The 13,699-nt window shown below is 34.9% G+C and overlaps 1 protein-coding gene across 1 annotated transcript; it reads left to right on the forward strand.

Moving 5' to 3' along the window:
- Positions 1 to 257: 257 nt before the first annotated feature.
- Positions 258 to 737, forward strand: LOC124888536 (ribosomal protein S12, mitochondrial). Its single transcript, XM_047399146.1, has one exon. The coding sequence runs from the start codon at positions 354 to 356 to the stop codon at positions 729 to 731; it is 378 nt and encodes a 125-aa protein (XP_047255102.1). The 5' UTR covers positions 258 to 353; the 3' UTR covers positions 732 to 737.
- The last annotated feature ends 12,962 nt before the right edge of the window (positions 738 to 13,699 follow it).

Consider the following 13,699-nt stretch of genomic DNA (forward strand, 5'->3'; position numbering starts at 1 on the left):
CTTTGATCCCACTCGGTCTTCCTTTTCTATTTTTTTCCAATAGTTCGACCTATCCAGAAAAATTGTCGGCCTACGAATGTGGTTTCGATCCTTCCGATGATGCCAGAAGTCATTTTGATATAAGATTTTATCTTGTTTCTATTTTATTTATTATTCCTGATCCGGAAGTAACCTTTTCCTTTCCTTGGGCAGTACCTCCCAACAAGATTGATCCATTTGGATCTTGGTCCATGATGGCCTTTTTATTGATTTTGACAATTGGATCTCTCTATGAATGGAAAATGGGTGCTTCGAATCGGGAGTAGCCACTAGTGATAGGGCAAAAATAGGGGGGAAGGACAAAGGAAAGAGCGATGCCTACATTAAATCAATTGATTCGTCATGGTAGAGAAGAAAAATGGCGCACGGACCGTACTCGAGCTTTGGATCAATGTCCCCAGAAGAAAGGAGTATGCCCGCGTGTTTCAACGAGAACACCAAAAAAACCTAATTCAGCTCCACGTAAGATAGCCAAAGTACGGTTGAGCAATCGACATGATATATTTGCTCACATTCCAGGCGAAGGTCATAATTTGCAGGAACATTCTATGGTCTTAATAAGAGAAGGTAGAGTGAAAGATTCGCCAGGTGTGAAATTCCATTGTATTCGAGGAGTCAAGGATTTGCTGGGAATTCCAGATCGAAGAAGAGGCAGATCAAAATATGGTGCGAAAAAACCAAAATCGATATGAATGGAAGATGCCTCTGGAACTTCTTTTTCTCGGTAAGGATAGGTACGAAGTCACTCGACTGAAAGGAGAGGGAACAACCACAACGTTACACCCCAAAACTATACGGAGCCCTTTCGAATGACCTAGAATATAGTCTACTAGACTAGCCAAGAAAGAGTGACGTAGACTATATTCGCCCATGGAGGTGAGTGGAGAAAGCTGTGAAGCTTCTAACTCTAATTACCAACTCGGGACTATATTAGTATAAAGAGGCATTATCCCTTTACTAAATCCTCCCTCGCTTACCACCATGAACAAGACCTTTCCCGATCAATTGGTTTTGAATTATTTAATAAGAAAGATAGCTAATCCTACCATTGTATTTCCTTTTTTCATTTGGATCCTATCAACTTGGAGAGTGTCTAGATTAAGACACTTCTCGTATTCGGACTATCAAGATCGACTAAATGAGAGTATGGCTAACATGGTAAAAGAACAAATCAGCCACATTTTTCTGGACCCCTTTTTGACTGCCATCATATAGGGGGGCGTAGATCGAGTATACACCCGGTACCCAGCTTCCCGTAAACGATACGACAATGGAAGATTCTTAGACATAATAGCCCTCATTACAGGAACAAGGGATATGGAACTAACTAAGGATCTTAACATGTGATAGGAGACAGGAAAAAAGTCCTTAGTCACTCCGCGTACGAAGAACCGCTTAGCAAACTCCAAAGCACCAAATGACGATACTAACGATTTCTCTAACAAAAATGGAAGATTCAGTGGCAAAATTAGCTCGCGATAATGCTCAGCCACCCGCTCATCTTCGATGACGATATCATCGCCGAGGATAGCGTAGCGTATAAAAGGAACTCCTGGATATACTTGGGCTGCTACGAACCAAATCACCAAATGGTGAGTTAATGTAAAAGCAGGACAAGCTCCGTAAAAGCCCAACGGGGCTCTTATTACATCCACCCGCTTACGGCCGAAGGCTCCGCAACAATTTGGAGAGCTTTTAGATCCCGCCCTACCCTAAAACGCCCATTCCCCTAGAGTTCCAAAGTGATTCTCATTCTCACCGCAACCTTCTTAAGCCGAAAGAAAGTCGGGCAAGAATCTCATGGTAGTACGAAGGGGGAGTAGAATCGTATCTGGGAGTGGTTCTTCGGATCGATCACAGATTCTCGGCCCCATCTTTTGGCTTCCACTCCAGTTGACCTCTCTTGTTTTCATCCCACCATGAGAAGGTAGAGAGCAAAACCAACCCAGCAAACAACTATTACTATGCCCCTAATTAGTAAAGCATGTACTTCTTGCAAGGCTTGTTGAGCTTCTTCATGTGACAGACATCGCAAAAGTAGTCAGTTGAACGATCGCCGATCGAGGGCATCGTAATAGTATAAAATTTTGAAACCCTGATAGGTTTTGCAGTCGACCATTTGATAGCCCTGTTCCTGAATATACACAGAATAGGGCTTCGATGAGCCCTAGATATAAAGAGGCGTAAGCACTTCTACTTCTAAGAAATTAGAAGAGCGCGGAATTGGACCTCCCTCAAATAGATGGATTTGGGATTGATTGTGGAACCGAGCATAGAGAACCGGGGGCAATCAGGAAGATAGGCTAGGCGGAGTAGTTGCTCTGGAGCAGGTTCTTCGACTGGATCAATGTATCTATGAACCCTAAAAAAATCCCAAAGGTCTAGTCTAGAAAAAACCCACATTTTGTTGGGTTAGAGTTTTGGTAGGAAAGGTGGTCACAGGAAGAAATGCCCTGCCAATGAATAGATTAGTCTACTAACGTCAACAATCTCTTTCTTCATGTACGAGACCGTCTGCTTTTATATCCTAAACTATAGATATGAAAGAAAAAAGAAAGATAGATATTCCCATGGTAGGAATAGGGCAGTTGCACTAAGAATGAGAGCTAGGGATTTGATAAAGGTAATAGGACAGGGTTCCAAACCTGCCTTAGTCTCAAATAGGACTTCCACCCAAGATATAAGAATGTGGGGGCTATACATGTATGCTTTGCTGATAACTTACTGATGTTTTGCAAAGCTGAGATAGGGTCCATTAGACTTCTTAATCAGTCTTTCAGTAAGTTCTCTCAAGTATCAGGTTTATAGGTAAATGTAGATAAGAGTTTACTATATCTGGCTGGCATCTCAGAGAGTTTGAAGCATGATATACTAGAGTAAATAGGTTATATTGTTGGAACCTTACCATTCAAGTACTTAGGGGTACCTCTTGCTGCTAGAAAGCTATTTATTGCCCTTTACTGGCCATTGGTTGAGAAGATAATATCAAAAACAACTTATTGGTCTGCAAGATTGCTAAGCTATGCAGGAAGGCTTTAACTAATCAAGGCAGTGATTTTTGGGATGCAGGCATACTGGGCACAAGTGTTTTTAATACCTAAGAAAGTATTAAAAGGTATTGAAACTATTTGTAGAACCTTCTTGTGGACTGGCAAAACTGAAATCTCTAAAAAAATACTTATCGCATGGGAGAGAGTGTGCTTACCACAGAGTGCAGGGGGCCTTAATGTAATCAATCTATACATGCGGAACAAATCTGCAATAGCAAAACAATTATGGGTTGTAGCAATGAAAAAAAATTGTCTGTGGATTAAATGGCTTCACACTTTCTATGTAAAGCAGCAGGACCTGAAGCTTATGGCCCTACTTGTGGACTGGCAAAACTGAAATCTCTAAAAAAATACTTATCGCATGGGAGAGAGTGTGCTTACCACAGAGTGCAGGGGGCCTTAATGTAATCAATCTATACATGCGGAACAAATCTGCAATAGCAAAACAATTATGGGTTGTAGCAATGAAAAAAAATTGTCTGTGGATTAAATGGCTTCACACTTTCTATGTAAAGCAGCAGGACCTGAAGCTTATGGCCCTACCTCAGAATATTTCTTGGGTAGTCAGGAAGATTTTGAACACCACAACATTGATAATATAGGCACAACAAATGCAAGGCCACTTAGTGGACAGGTTAGTGCTATTGCAGAAAAGAGAGAAATTCAGGATCAAAAACCTATATTTGCTGCAGATTCCACATCACCCCAGAGTGGTATGGAAGAAACTGATCTTACAGGATCACATACAACCAAGTCACAAATTCAATTTGTGGCTAGCTTTACAACAGAGTTAGCAACAATGGAGAGGCTACAAAAGATAGGGATTCAAGTTCCTAAAATATGTGTTTTCTGTGGTGCAGCAGATGAATTATTTGATCACATATTCTTTGAATGCAATATCACACAGGACATCTAGAGAAGAGTGCTTAGGTGGATGGGACAGACAAGAACTATTGGTAGCTGGAAAGTAGAGGTACAATGGGTGATGGCAGTGTTGACGGCTGAAGCAAGATTTAGGGAAGTAGTTGCAGCAGCTTTCAACAAGATGATTTACTCCATTTGGACAGTCAGGAATAACCTCAGATTTCAGAAGAGATCATATTCTAGTGATCATATGTGTAGAGATATAACATTACACGTACATATAAAGGGAAATTATGTAATTAAGTGACACAAGTACTTACTGAGTCTAAATTCATATCCTTGATGTACTTGTTGACAGCTAGGTATATGTGTGGAAAGAATAGCAATAGGCAGTGAGAGGTGATTGGTCAGCGATTACCTGGTATTGTAATGAACATTTTTGGTGAAATGAAAAATCTGTTTACCAAAAAAATAAAATCGTAAGTCTTTATACGGATTGAAAACAATAGTAAGTTGGTGGTGGTGTTAATATTTGAAATTTATTGGTTACATAAGTGAGTGATATTTTTTCAGATTTTGTTTTCAGAATTTCAAAGCATTTTTCTTACGTGTGATGAAAACAAAGTATATAATATAAAGATATGGAGGTGAAATAAAGATTTAAATTGTGAATTTATCGTTTAATGTTTTTAGTACCAAGCTATAGTATTCTTAATACCAAGCCGTTATATTTTTAAATATATGATTTCACTTTTAATATTTATTATAATTTTAATGACTTTCACGCGTATATAAATTATGTTTTTTTGGAAATATACTAAATACATAAATCGAGTAGGTGACATCTCTATCAAATATTACTATATTATTGTTTCACAACTTTTAGTTGAAGTTTCAATAGTTGATGTATCTGTTTAATTAATAATTTACAATTATTTCACATTGTGAGATACTTTTTAGACACTAACCAAAAATATATGGTGTAGCTTAATAAAAATGGGACAAATCGTTGTTGGAAAATATATTAACATATTAATGAAGAATATATTATCCCTCATTTAATAGATGTTAAATTTACTATGCTTTATTTTCGTTCATCATTTGCAATCAATTCATAATATAATTAAAATAAGTGGGATAATATAATATTATGATTAGATAATAAAGTGAATATAAAATTAATGTAAAAAAATATTAATTCTATAACGACCGCGCGAAGCGCGGCTAAATTTCCTAGTTAACTTTAATTCCAGCAATATTTCATTAATTTTCATCTGTAAAAAAAATATTTCAGTACTATTTTATTAATTTCCAACAAGTTAAATAATGTTTCAACACATAAATTTCAGCTTTCACCTTTTAAATAATATTTTCAGCAATTAAAATTTAGTTTTCAGTTCTTAAATAATATTTTCAGCAACTAAAACTCAATTTTCAGCACTTTAATTTGTTTTTCAGCAATTTAATATATTTCCAGCTCATTTAGTTTTTTTTCTTTTAGTATTTAAATTAATTTTCAACATATTTAATTTATTTTTCAGCATGTAATTTTAATTTTGAAAATATTTAAATAATATTTTCAGCATCTAATTTTAATTTTCAGAATATTTAAATAATGTTTTCAGCAAGTAGTCTTTAATTTCTGGTATTTAAATTATACTTCTCAGCATTTTAATAATATTTCCAACAATTAAATCATAATTTTCAACATGTTTAACAAATTTCCAGCATATTACAATCATTTGGGTTTATGCTCATATAAATTTTTCAATATGTTTATTGATTTTCGGCATCTTTATTTAATTTTGTCAAATTTAATGAATTTGCAATACATAAATAATTATTTATCACTTATATATCATGCTTATTGATTTAATCATATAAAATGAATAATTATTGTTTTAGCATTTTTGTCATCTAATTAAGTTTTAATTAATTAAGAGGTTTGTTTGAAACCATTGTGTGCTACTAGTTCGTCTAATGTGTTTTGTTTGACTCAAGCCTCGGGTCTTATTAGCTAGCTTAGTTTTCTTTTGTTTAGACTCCGCATTCAAAGTAGAAAGTCCAATGCCTCTTGGACATTAGTTGTGACGGGTAAACACTTTAGAGAATGTTAATTTTATCATTTTTTTAGAACGCTTTTAAGTTTAACATAAAACTATGTGGGGTGAGTAGATAGATAAAAAATGATGGAAGTTGTCTCGAACAGAATTCGACAATGCAACATGCAACATTGTCATTCATTAATAAGTTGTACGTTGATTTGAATAGATTAAAAATAATTCTTTATCCTATTTTTCGAATTTATTTCTTCTTTTTCTTTACTTTGTACATTTAATTCTTTGGGGTTGTTTAGATTTATTAATTGAATAATTATTTTGCTATATGAATTGAGTCATTTTGACTTCTTGCTTATTTGATTTATATATATATTTTTATTTATCAGTTAGATAATTGATAACAAAAAATAATTAAGTCAAAAGTCTTGCTTATTTATTACCACTTAGTAATCTTAAGTTAAAAAGAAAATAATCAACCTTTGTTTATCATATAGAATCCTCATGTAATATACGAATTCGGCTGGCACCTATATTTGTAGACCTCGAAAGGTGCCTAAAGCATTTCTTATAGGGTAATTTCAACCCTTACTAAGTAAATAAATTAAGCTTGTAATAAGACGTTGCCTTAATGCACCTTAATTCGTTAGGTGGGTGACTCTTCACTCTAAAATCATCTTAGAAAGAGCTGTCACATTAAATTTTGCTTTTCACGAGAAAAATGAAGCGCGACAGTATGGAGATTCTGTTGGGAGACTTAGATTCTAACCATTACAAATTTGTGTTTTATGTGAAATTTTATTCTTTTTTTTATTTGTCTGAACTTTATTTTTGATGTTTGTATTTCTCTGTAATTATTCTATTCATTTTTTCTTTGTGTTTGTTTACATCATGATTTGTCTTTTCTGCAGGTTACCCCTTTTTCTTTTTTCTTTATTTGTTGTTATGGATGTTTATATACTTTTTCATGTCTATCCCTTTTTCTTTTTTTTCCTTTTGTTTGGTTATGGGTTGTCTTATTTTCGATATATCTTTAATTTCATATTTACTTTTATATTGTTGAATGTGTTATTGTACTTCTTGTTATGTGCTATTTGTTACTTCTTTCTATAATTTGCATTCTGCTCATATCTTCCTCCACTTGAAATCTCTTTTTTTTTTACAAACAGTTGTGTGGTTGCACAAACGTTCATTTTCTAAAACACCTTATAGAAAATGCCTTGTGAATTGATCGATCAGCGATGCATCAACAGTCATGAGTTTTTTCATTCTCAAGTTCTTCGCTTGAGGAAATCATATCATGAAACCACTGTTATTCCTAGATCCTAATCATTTATTTCTTTGCTAAGGAATAGACATTTCGAAGTCTAGGATGTTTTATTAAAAAAGTGTTGCCCTAAGTTCTAAGGGATTTCATAATCCCCAAAAAGAACGTCTCATTACTTATGTGCATTTTGAGAGATAAATATGTCTAAATATTGTTATTTGCTCTTTGGGGTGGGGTAGGATAACAATTTGCTTTAAGGTTTAATGGCACCCCAGCTTCATATCCAAGATTTAGTATGATTTGGTGCATGACAAGGCAGATAAAACTTTGATGGATAAATTTGGGTTTAGAAGGGCAAATCATGGTAAGGAAGACATTGGGGAGCTTCCCATCTCTTATGCAAATCATCCCATGCAGGAAACTCATTGAGGTGGCCACCACATTTTGGGATGAGGCAAGATCAGTACTGAGTTTTGTAGATATTGAGATGAAGCCACTGCTCAAGGAAATTGGAGGGTATGTTGAATATATGAATGTTTTGCCAAAATAGAGTTGGCAAAAAACTGAGGTCATCATCCATAAGAGTGTCACTTTAGAAGAAGTTCGCAACAAATTAGGTCTTCAGGATAGCATGATGGTATTGTATGTGATGAAGTGCAAAATTCCTGGAAGCTATTTGGTTGACAAATTTGAAACAATCAGGGTCGGCAAGCATATGAAGCAGAAAGTCCCGATCCTAAGTCATGGGCAAGTGAAAAAATCTTTGCATTTATCATCTACTTCTTGAGAATGGTGGTCTTCCCGAATGAAGCAGAAAAGGCCACACATACCCATTTGATTATAATGGCCGGTGCATTGTGTGATAGGACTGATGAGTCCCCTTGCATGATTATACCCTTAATAGTAGCCGACATCTATAGGGCTCTTGGTTGTTGTAAGAATGGGGCCAAACATTTTGAGATGTGTAATTTGCTGCTGCAGTTAAGGTTGATCGAGCATGTCCAAAAGGTTTGTGGTGTGCAAAGACTGGGACTGACAATATTGTTGCGCATCAATTCTAAATCATCACGGGAATCCAAAAAATCAAGCGGCCAAATGAGGTGGAAAAGTCGGGACAAATGTTGAGTGCTTTGATTAAAGATTCCGTTCAAATTGAATGGAATCTTTAGTCAAAGTACTCAACATGTATCCCCACTTATCCACCTTATTTGGTCGCTTGATCGTGTGAACTCCTACGGAAATTCAAAATTGATGTGCAACAATATTACCAGTTCCTATTGGTGTGCGCATTCTTGCACACCATGAACCTTTTAGAGTTATGTGATCAACAATAACTGCAACAAATTACACCTTTCAAAATATTTGGCCCCATTACACAAAGCATCGGCCAATGTAATAAAGCGAGTATATATGACCTCTTCTGCTCCATTTGGAAAGATCACCATTCCCAAGAGGTAAACGATAAACTCAAAGATTCTTTTACTTGCCCATAATTTAGGATCGGGACTCTCCACTTCATATGCTAGCCGACCCTCCCAAATTTGTCATCGAAATGGCTTTCAAGAATTTCGGACTTTATTTTATACAATACCATCATGCTATCTTAAAGACCCAATTTGTCACAAATCTCTTCTAGAGTGACACACTTTGGTATGATGACCTCAACTTTTTGCCAACTCTTTTTTGCCAACACATTCATATCCTTCAATTTCCTCGAGGAGTGGAGTCATTTCAACATCTTCAAACTTGAATATCGATCTTGTCTCATCCCAAAATATGGTGGATGACTCAATAAGTTCCCTGCATGGGGTGACTTGCATAAAGATGAAAAGCTCCACAATGCCTTTCTTACCATGATTTGTCCTTTTAAGTCCAAGTCCATCTACTAAAACTCCATCTGCCTTGAAATGCACCAACCATACTAAATCTTGGATATGAAGCTAAGGGTGTCATTGAACCTAAAAAAATAAAGTGTTAGCCTGCCCCACTCCAAAGAGCAAATGACAACATTTAGGCATATTTATCTCTTAAAATGCACATAAGTAATGACACATTCTTTTTCGAGATTATGAAATCCCTTAGAACTTAGGACAAGGCTTTCTTAATAAGACATCCTAGGCTTCGGAATGCCTATTTCTTAGTAAAGGAATAAATAGTTAGGATCAAGGAATAAGAGTGGTTTCATGACATGGTTCCCACAAGAGGACCACTTGAAAATGGAAAAACTCATGAATATTGATGCATCATTGATCAATCAATTTATGAGACATTTTTCGTAGGGCATTTTAGAAAATGAACATCCGTGCAACCATTTAACTGTTCGTTAAAAAAAAAAAAGAGGTTTCAAGTGGAGGAAGATATGAGCGAAATGTCAATTACAGAAAGCGGTAACACATAACAAGAAATACAATAACACATTTAGCAATATAAAAGTAAATATGAAATTAAAGATATATCTAAAATAAGACAACACAGACAAATAAAAGCGAAAAAAAGGGAAGGAAATGGACATGAAAAAATATATAAACATGTATAAAAATAAATATAAGAAAAAAGAAAGGGCTAACATGTAAAAAAGACAAATCATGATGTTAAAAACAAACAACAAAGGAAAAAATAAATAGGGTAATTACAGAGAAACACAAGGATCAAAAATAAAGTTCAGACAAATAAAAAAAAGAATAGAATCCCACATAAAACACAAATTCATAATGTTTAGATTCTAAGTCTCCCCAACAGAGTCGTCATGCTGTTGCGCCTCATTTTTCTCACGAAAAGCGGGACTCAGCGTGATAACTCTTTTAGGATGGCTTAAGAATAAAGAGTCGCCACCTAACGAATTAAGGTGCGTTGAGGCACCATTCTATTATGAACTTATTTTATTTACGTAGTCTAATTCACCATAAATTGAATAAGGGTTCAAATTACCTCAAAAGGAAGGTGTTAGGCACCTTTGAGGTCCACAAATATAGGTCTCAGCCGAATTCGTATATTACGTGGGGATTCTATATGATAAACAAAGATCGGTTATTTTTTTCACTTAAGATTACTAAGTGGTGATAAATAAGCAAGACTTTTAACTTAATTATCTTTAGTTATCAATTATCTAAAGTGATGAAATTAAAAAGAAAAGACATAAATCAAATAAGTAAGGAGACAGAAGTGACACAATTCATATAGCAAAATATTTTAATTAAAAATAAACCTAAACTACCCCAAAGAATGAAACGTACAAAGTAAAGAAAAGAAAAAACAAATTCGAAAAATGGGATAAAGAATTTATTTTTTAACTTATTTGAAATAGCGCCCAGCTTATTAACGTGTAACAATATCGCATTGCTGAATTTTGCTCGGGACAACTTTCATCATTTTCGATCTATCTATCTACCCCACCAAGTTTGTTTATTAAACTTAGAGACGTTCTAAAAAATAATAAAGCTAGCATTTTTCAAAGTGCTTATCCGTCCCGACTTAATGTTCAAGAGGCATTGGACTTTCTACTTTAGAATTGGGTTCTAGACAAATGAAAACGAGGTTGTCTAATTAGACTTAAGATTTGCATCAATAAAAACAAAAAGGACTATCATTTAGCATATAATGGTCTCAATTAAGGCCTCTTGATTGATTAAGGTTGATTAAGTGACTAACGTGCTAAAACAAGCAATAATTTATTTTTTATAAAATTGGACCGATAGGAATGATAGCTACGTGACAAATAATTATTTATGTGTTGCAAATTCATTAAAGTATGACAAAATTAAATAAACACGTCGAAAATCAAATAAACATTGTGAGGAATTTAGATGAGCATGACGCTAATTGATTCTAATATGTGAAAAATTGGTTAAACATGTTGAAAATGGAGATTTAGTTGCTGGGCATATTATTAAAATGCTGAAAAATATAATTTAAATATTGAAACTTAAAGTTTAGTTGCTAGAAATATATTAAGGTGCTTAAAAATAAATTAAAGTGCTGAAAACTGAGTTTTAGTTGCTGAAAATATGATTTTAAAGCTGAAAGTTAATTTTAATGGCTGGAAATATTATTTAAAGGCTGAAAATTAAGTTTTGGTTTATAAAATTTGTTGCTGGAGGGAAGTATTTGATTTTATTGATATGTATGTATATATACAAGAGAGCACAAAACAAATAACGAAAGAATCAACTAATAAAGAATTGTGGTCTTCTCCTAAGTAGAAACTAAATCACTGATAAGATACTGAGATATGGAACATCAATCATGAGATATCGCTAATATGTCCCCGTAAGATGGTAGATCGGTCTGATATACCAATCTTGGACTTTAGTGCTTCGAATGGAGCTTTTGGAAGCGGTTTGGTCCAAAGATCAGTCAGTTGGTCTTGGGATTCGACATGAGAAACATGTAGCTGGCCTTGTTAGCAGAGATTTCAAATAAAATGACAGTCAATCTCAATGTTCTTTATTTTGGAATGAAAAACTGATTTAGCACACACATAAGTCGCGTCAAGATTGTCACAGTAGATAACTGGTGGTTTCTTCAAATAAATAGATAACTCTTTAAGGAAATTACGGGCCCAACAAATTTCAGCTGAAGTTGAAGCAATAACATGATATTCAGCTTCTGTGGATGAGCGAGCAACAACATGTTACTTCTTAGAACTCCATGAGATCGGATTGGAGCCGATAAACACAATATATATTGTATTAGAGGAGCGATCTTCACGATTACCTGCCCAGTCTGAGTCAGAGAAGGCATGCGGATTTAATAACATACCTTTTCGAAGAAACATGCCATTAGCAGATGTGCCATCGAGATAGCGAAGAACTCATTTTACAATAGCCCAATGTGTAGTCATTGGAGCACTTGTAAACTGAGATAATTTGCTTACAACAAAGGCCACATCCAGTCTGGTAAGATGGAGATATTGCAAACTTCCAACTATACATTGATATTCTTTAGGATCCTCAAGTAGAGCGCCATCACTACTTATGGGACAAGATCCGTTTGCCATTGGTATGTGCATTGGTTTAGCTTTAGCCATGTTGGCTTTGTCTAATATCTAATACATATACTTGTGTTTACTTCAGCCAATTCTAGAAGGTGAGCGAATAACTTGAATACCCAAGAAAAAATGCAAATCAATAAGATCCTTAACAAAGAAACAATTAGCAAGACACCCAACAAAATCTTCCACTGAACTTTGATTATTCCCTATGATAATTAGACCATCAACATAGACAATAATATAGAGTGTAACTTCAAATATAGCATGTATAAATAGGCAATAATCTGACTCAGAATGGAAAAATTAATATGAAATAAGATAGGATTTGAGTTTATCATACCATGCTCGTGGAGCCTGTTTAAGCCCATAAACTACTATGTGAAGCCGACAAACATGAGTGGGATGTGTCTCATTGACAAACCCAAAAGACTGAGACATATAAACTTCCCCAGTTAAAGTACCATGCAAGAAGGCATTGTTAACATATAATTGACAAAGTGGCCAATCAAATAAGGTAACTTGTAAGAGAATAACACGCATTGTGGTATGCTTTGCTATTGGAGAATATGTTTCACCATAATCAACACCTGGACGCTGCAAGAAAACTTTAGCAACAAGTTGAGCTTTATAACGCCTAATACTTTCATTAGAGTTGTATTTAGTACAGAAAACCCACTTAGACCCGACGGGTTTGGCTTGAGAATTTGTCGGTACAAGAGACCATGCGCCTTGACCCTTAAGTGCCTATAATTCCTCATTTATGGCAGCATGTCATTTAGGATCTTTTAATGCTTGGTTAATACTCCTAGTCTTAATAGGTTTGGGTATTGAATTATAAGAAAGAAATGATCTGATAGGCTTAGGTTTTCTAATGGTATTTAAGGAAATGACTTGTAATTAAGAAGGTTTTGTGGCAGAGAATGATTCGGGTTTAAGAGTTAAGGTAGAACTAAGACAAAGTCTTTGGATTGGCTTACTAATATTATTTTTAGAATGGGTAACCATGTGATGATTTGGTATAAGGGCAGAACAAGGAATGGAGGAACCAGAAGTAGCAGAAATTATACCTAAAAAGGATGCGGTGGAGTTCTCAGGTTTGTCTGATGAAGTGTGATTGCTTGTAGCAGCCTCATGAGAGGTACTTCCTGAATCTAATATTGTAGATAGAAAATGAGAATAGTTATCCGATGGACTTGATATAAAAGGAATAGTATAATGAGAGGGAGCCCATATATCAACAATGTTAGAATCAGGTTGATTGACCTTAATTTTCATAGATAAATATAGAAAACGATGCTCCATAAAGTCTACTTGCCTGGAGACATACAACCTGAACTTCACAGGATTAAAACAAACATATGCACTTTGATTTTGTGAGTATCTAAGAAAAAGACATGGGTTGGAGCGAGGTTGCAATTTGTTTTGATTATAA

Source organism: Capsicum annuum, chromosome 1 (assembly GCF_002878395.1).
Source record: "Capsicum annuum cultivar UCD-10X-F1 chromosome 1, UCD10Xv1.1, whole genome shotgun sequence".
Classification (NCBI taxonomy): Eukaryota; Viridiplantae; Streptophyta; class Magnoliopsida; order Solanales; family Solanaceae; genus Capsicum; species Capsicum annuum.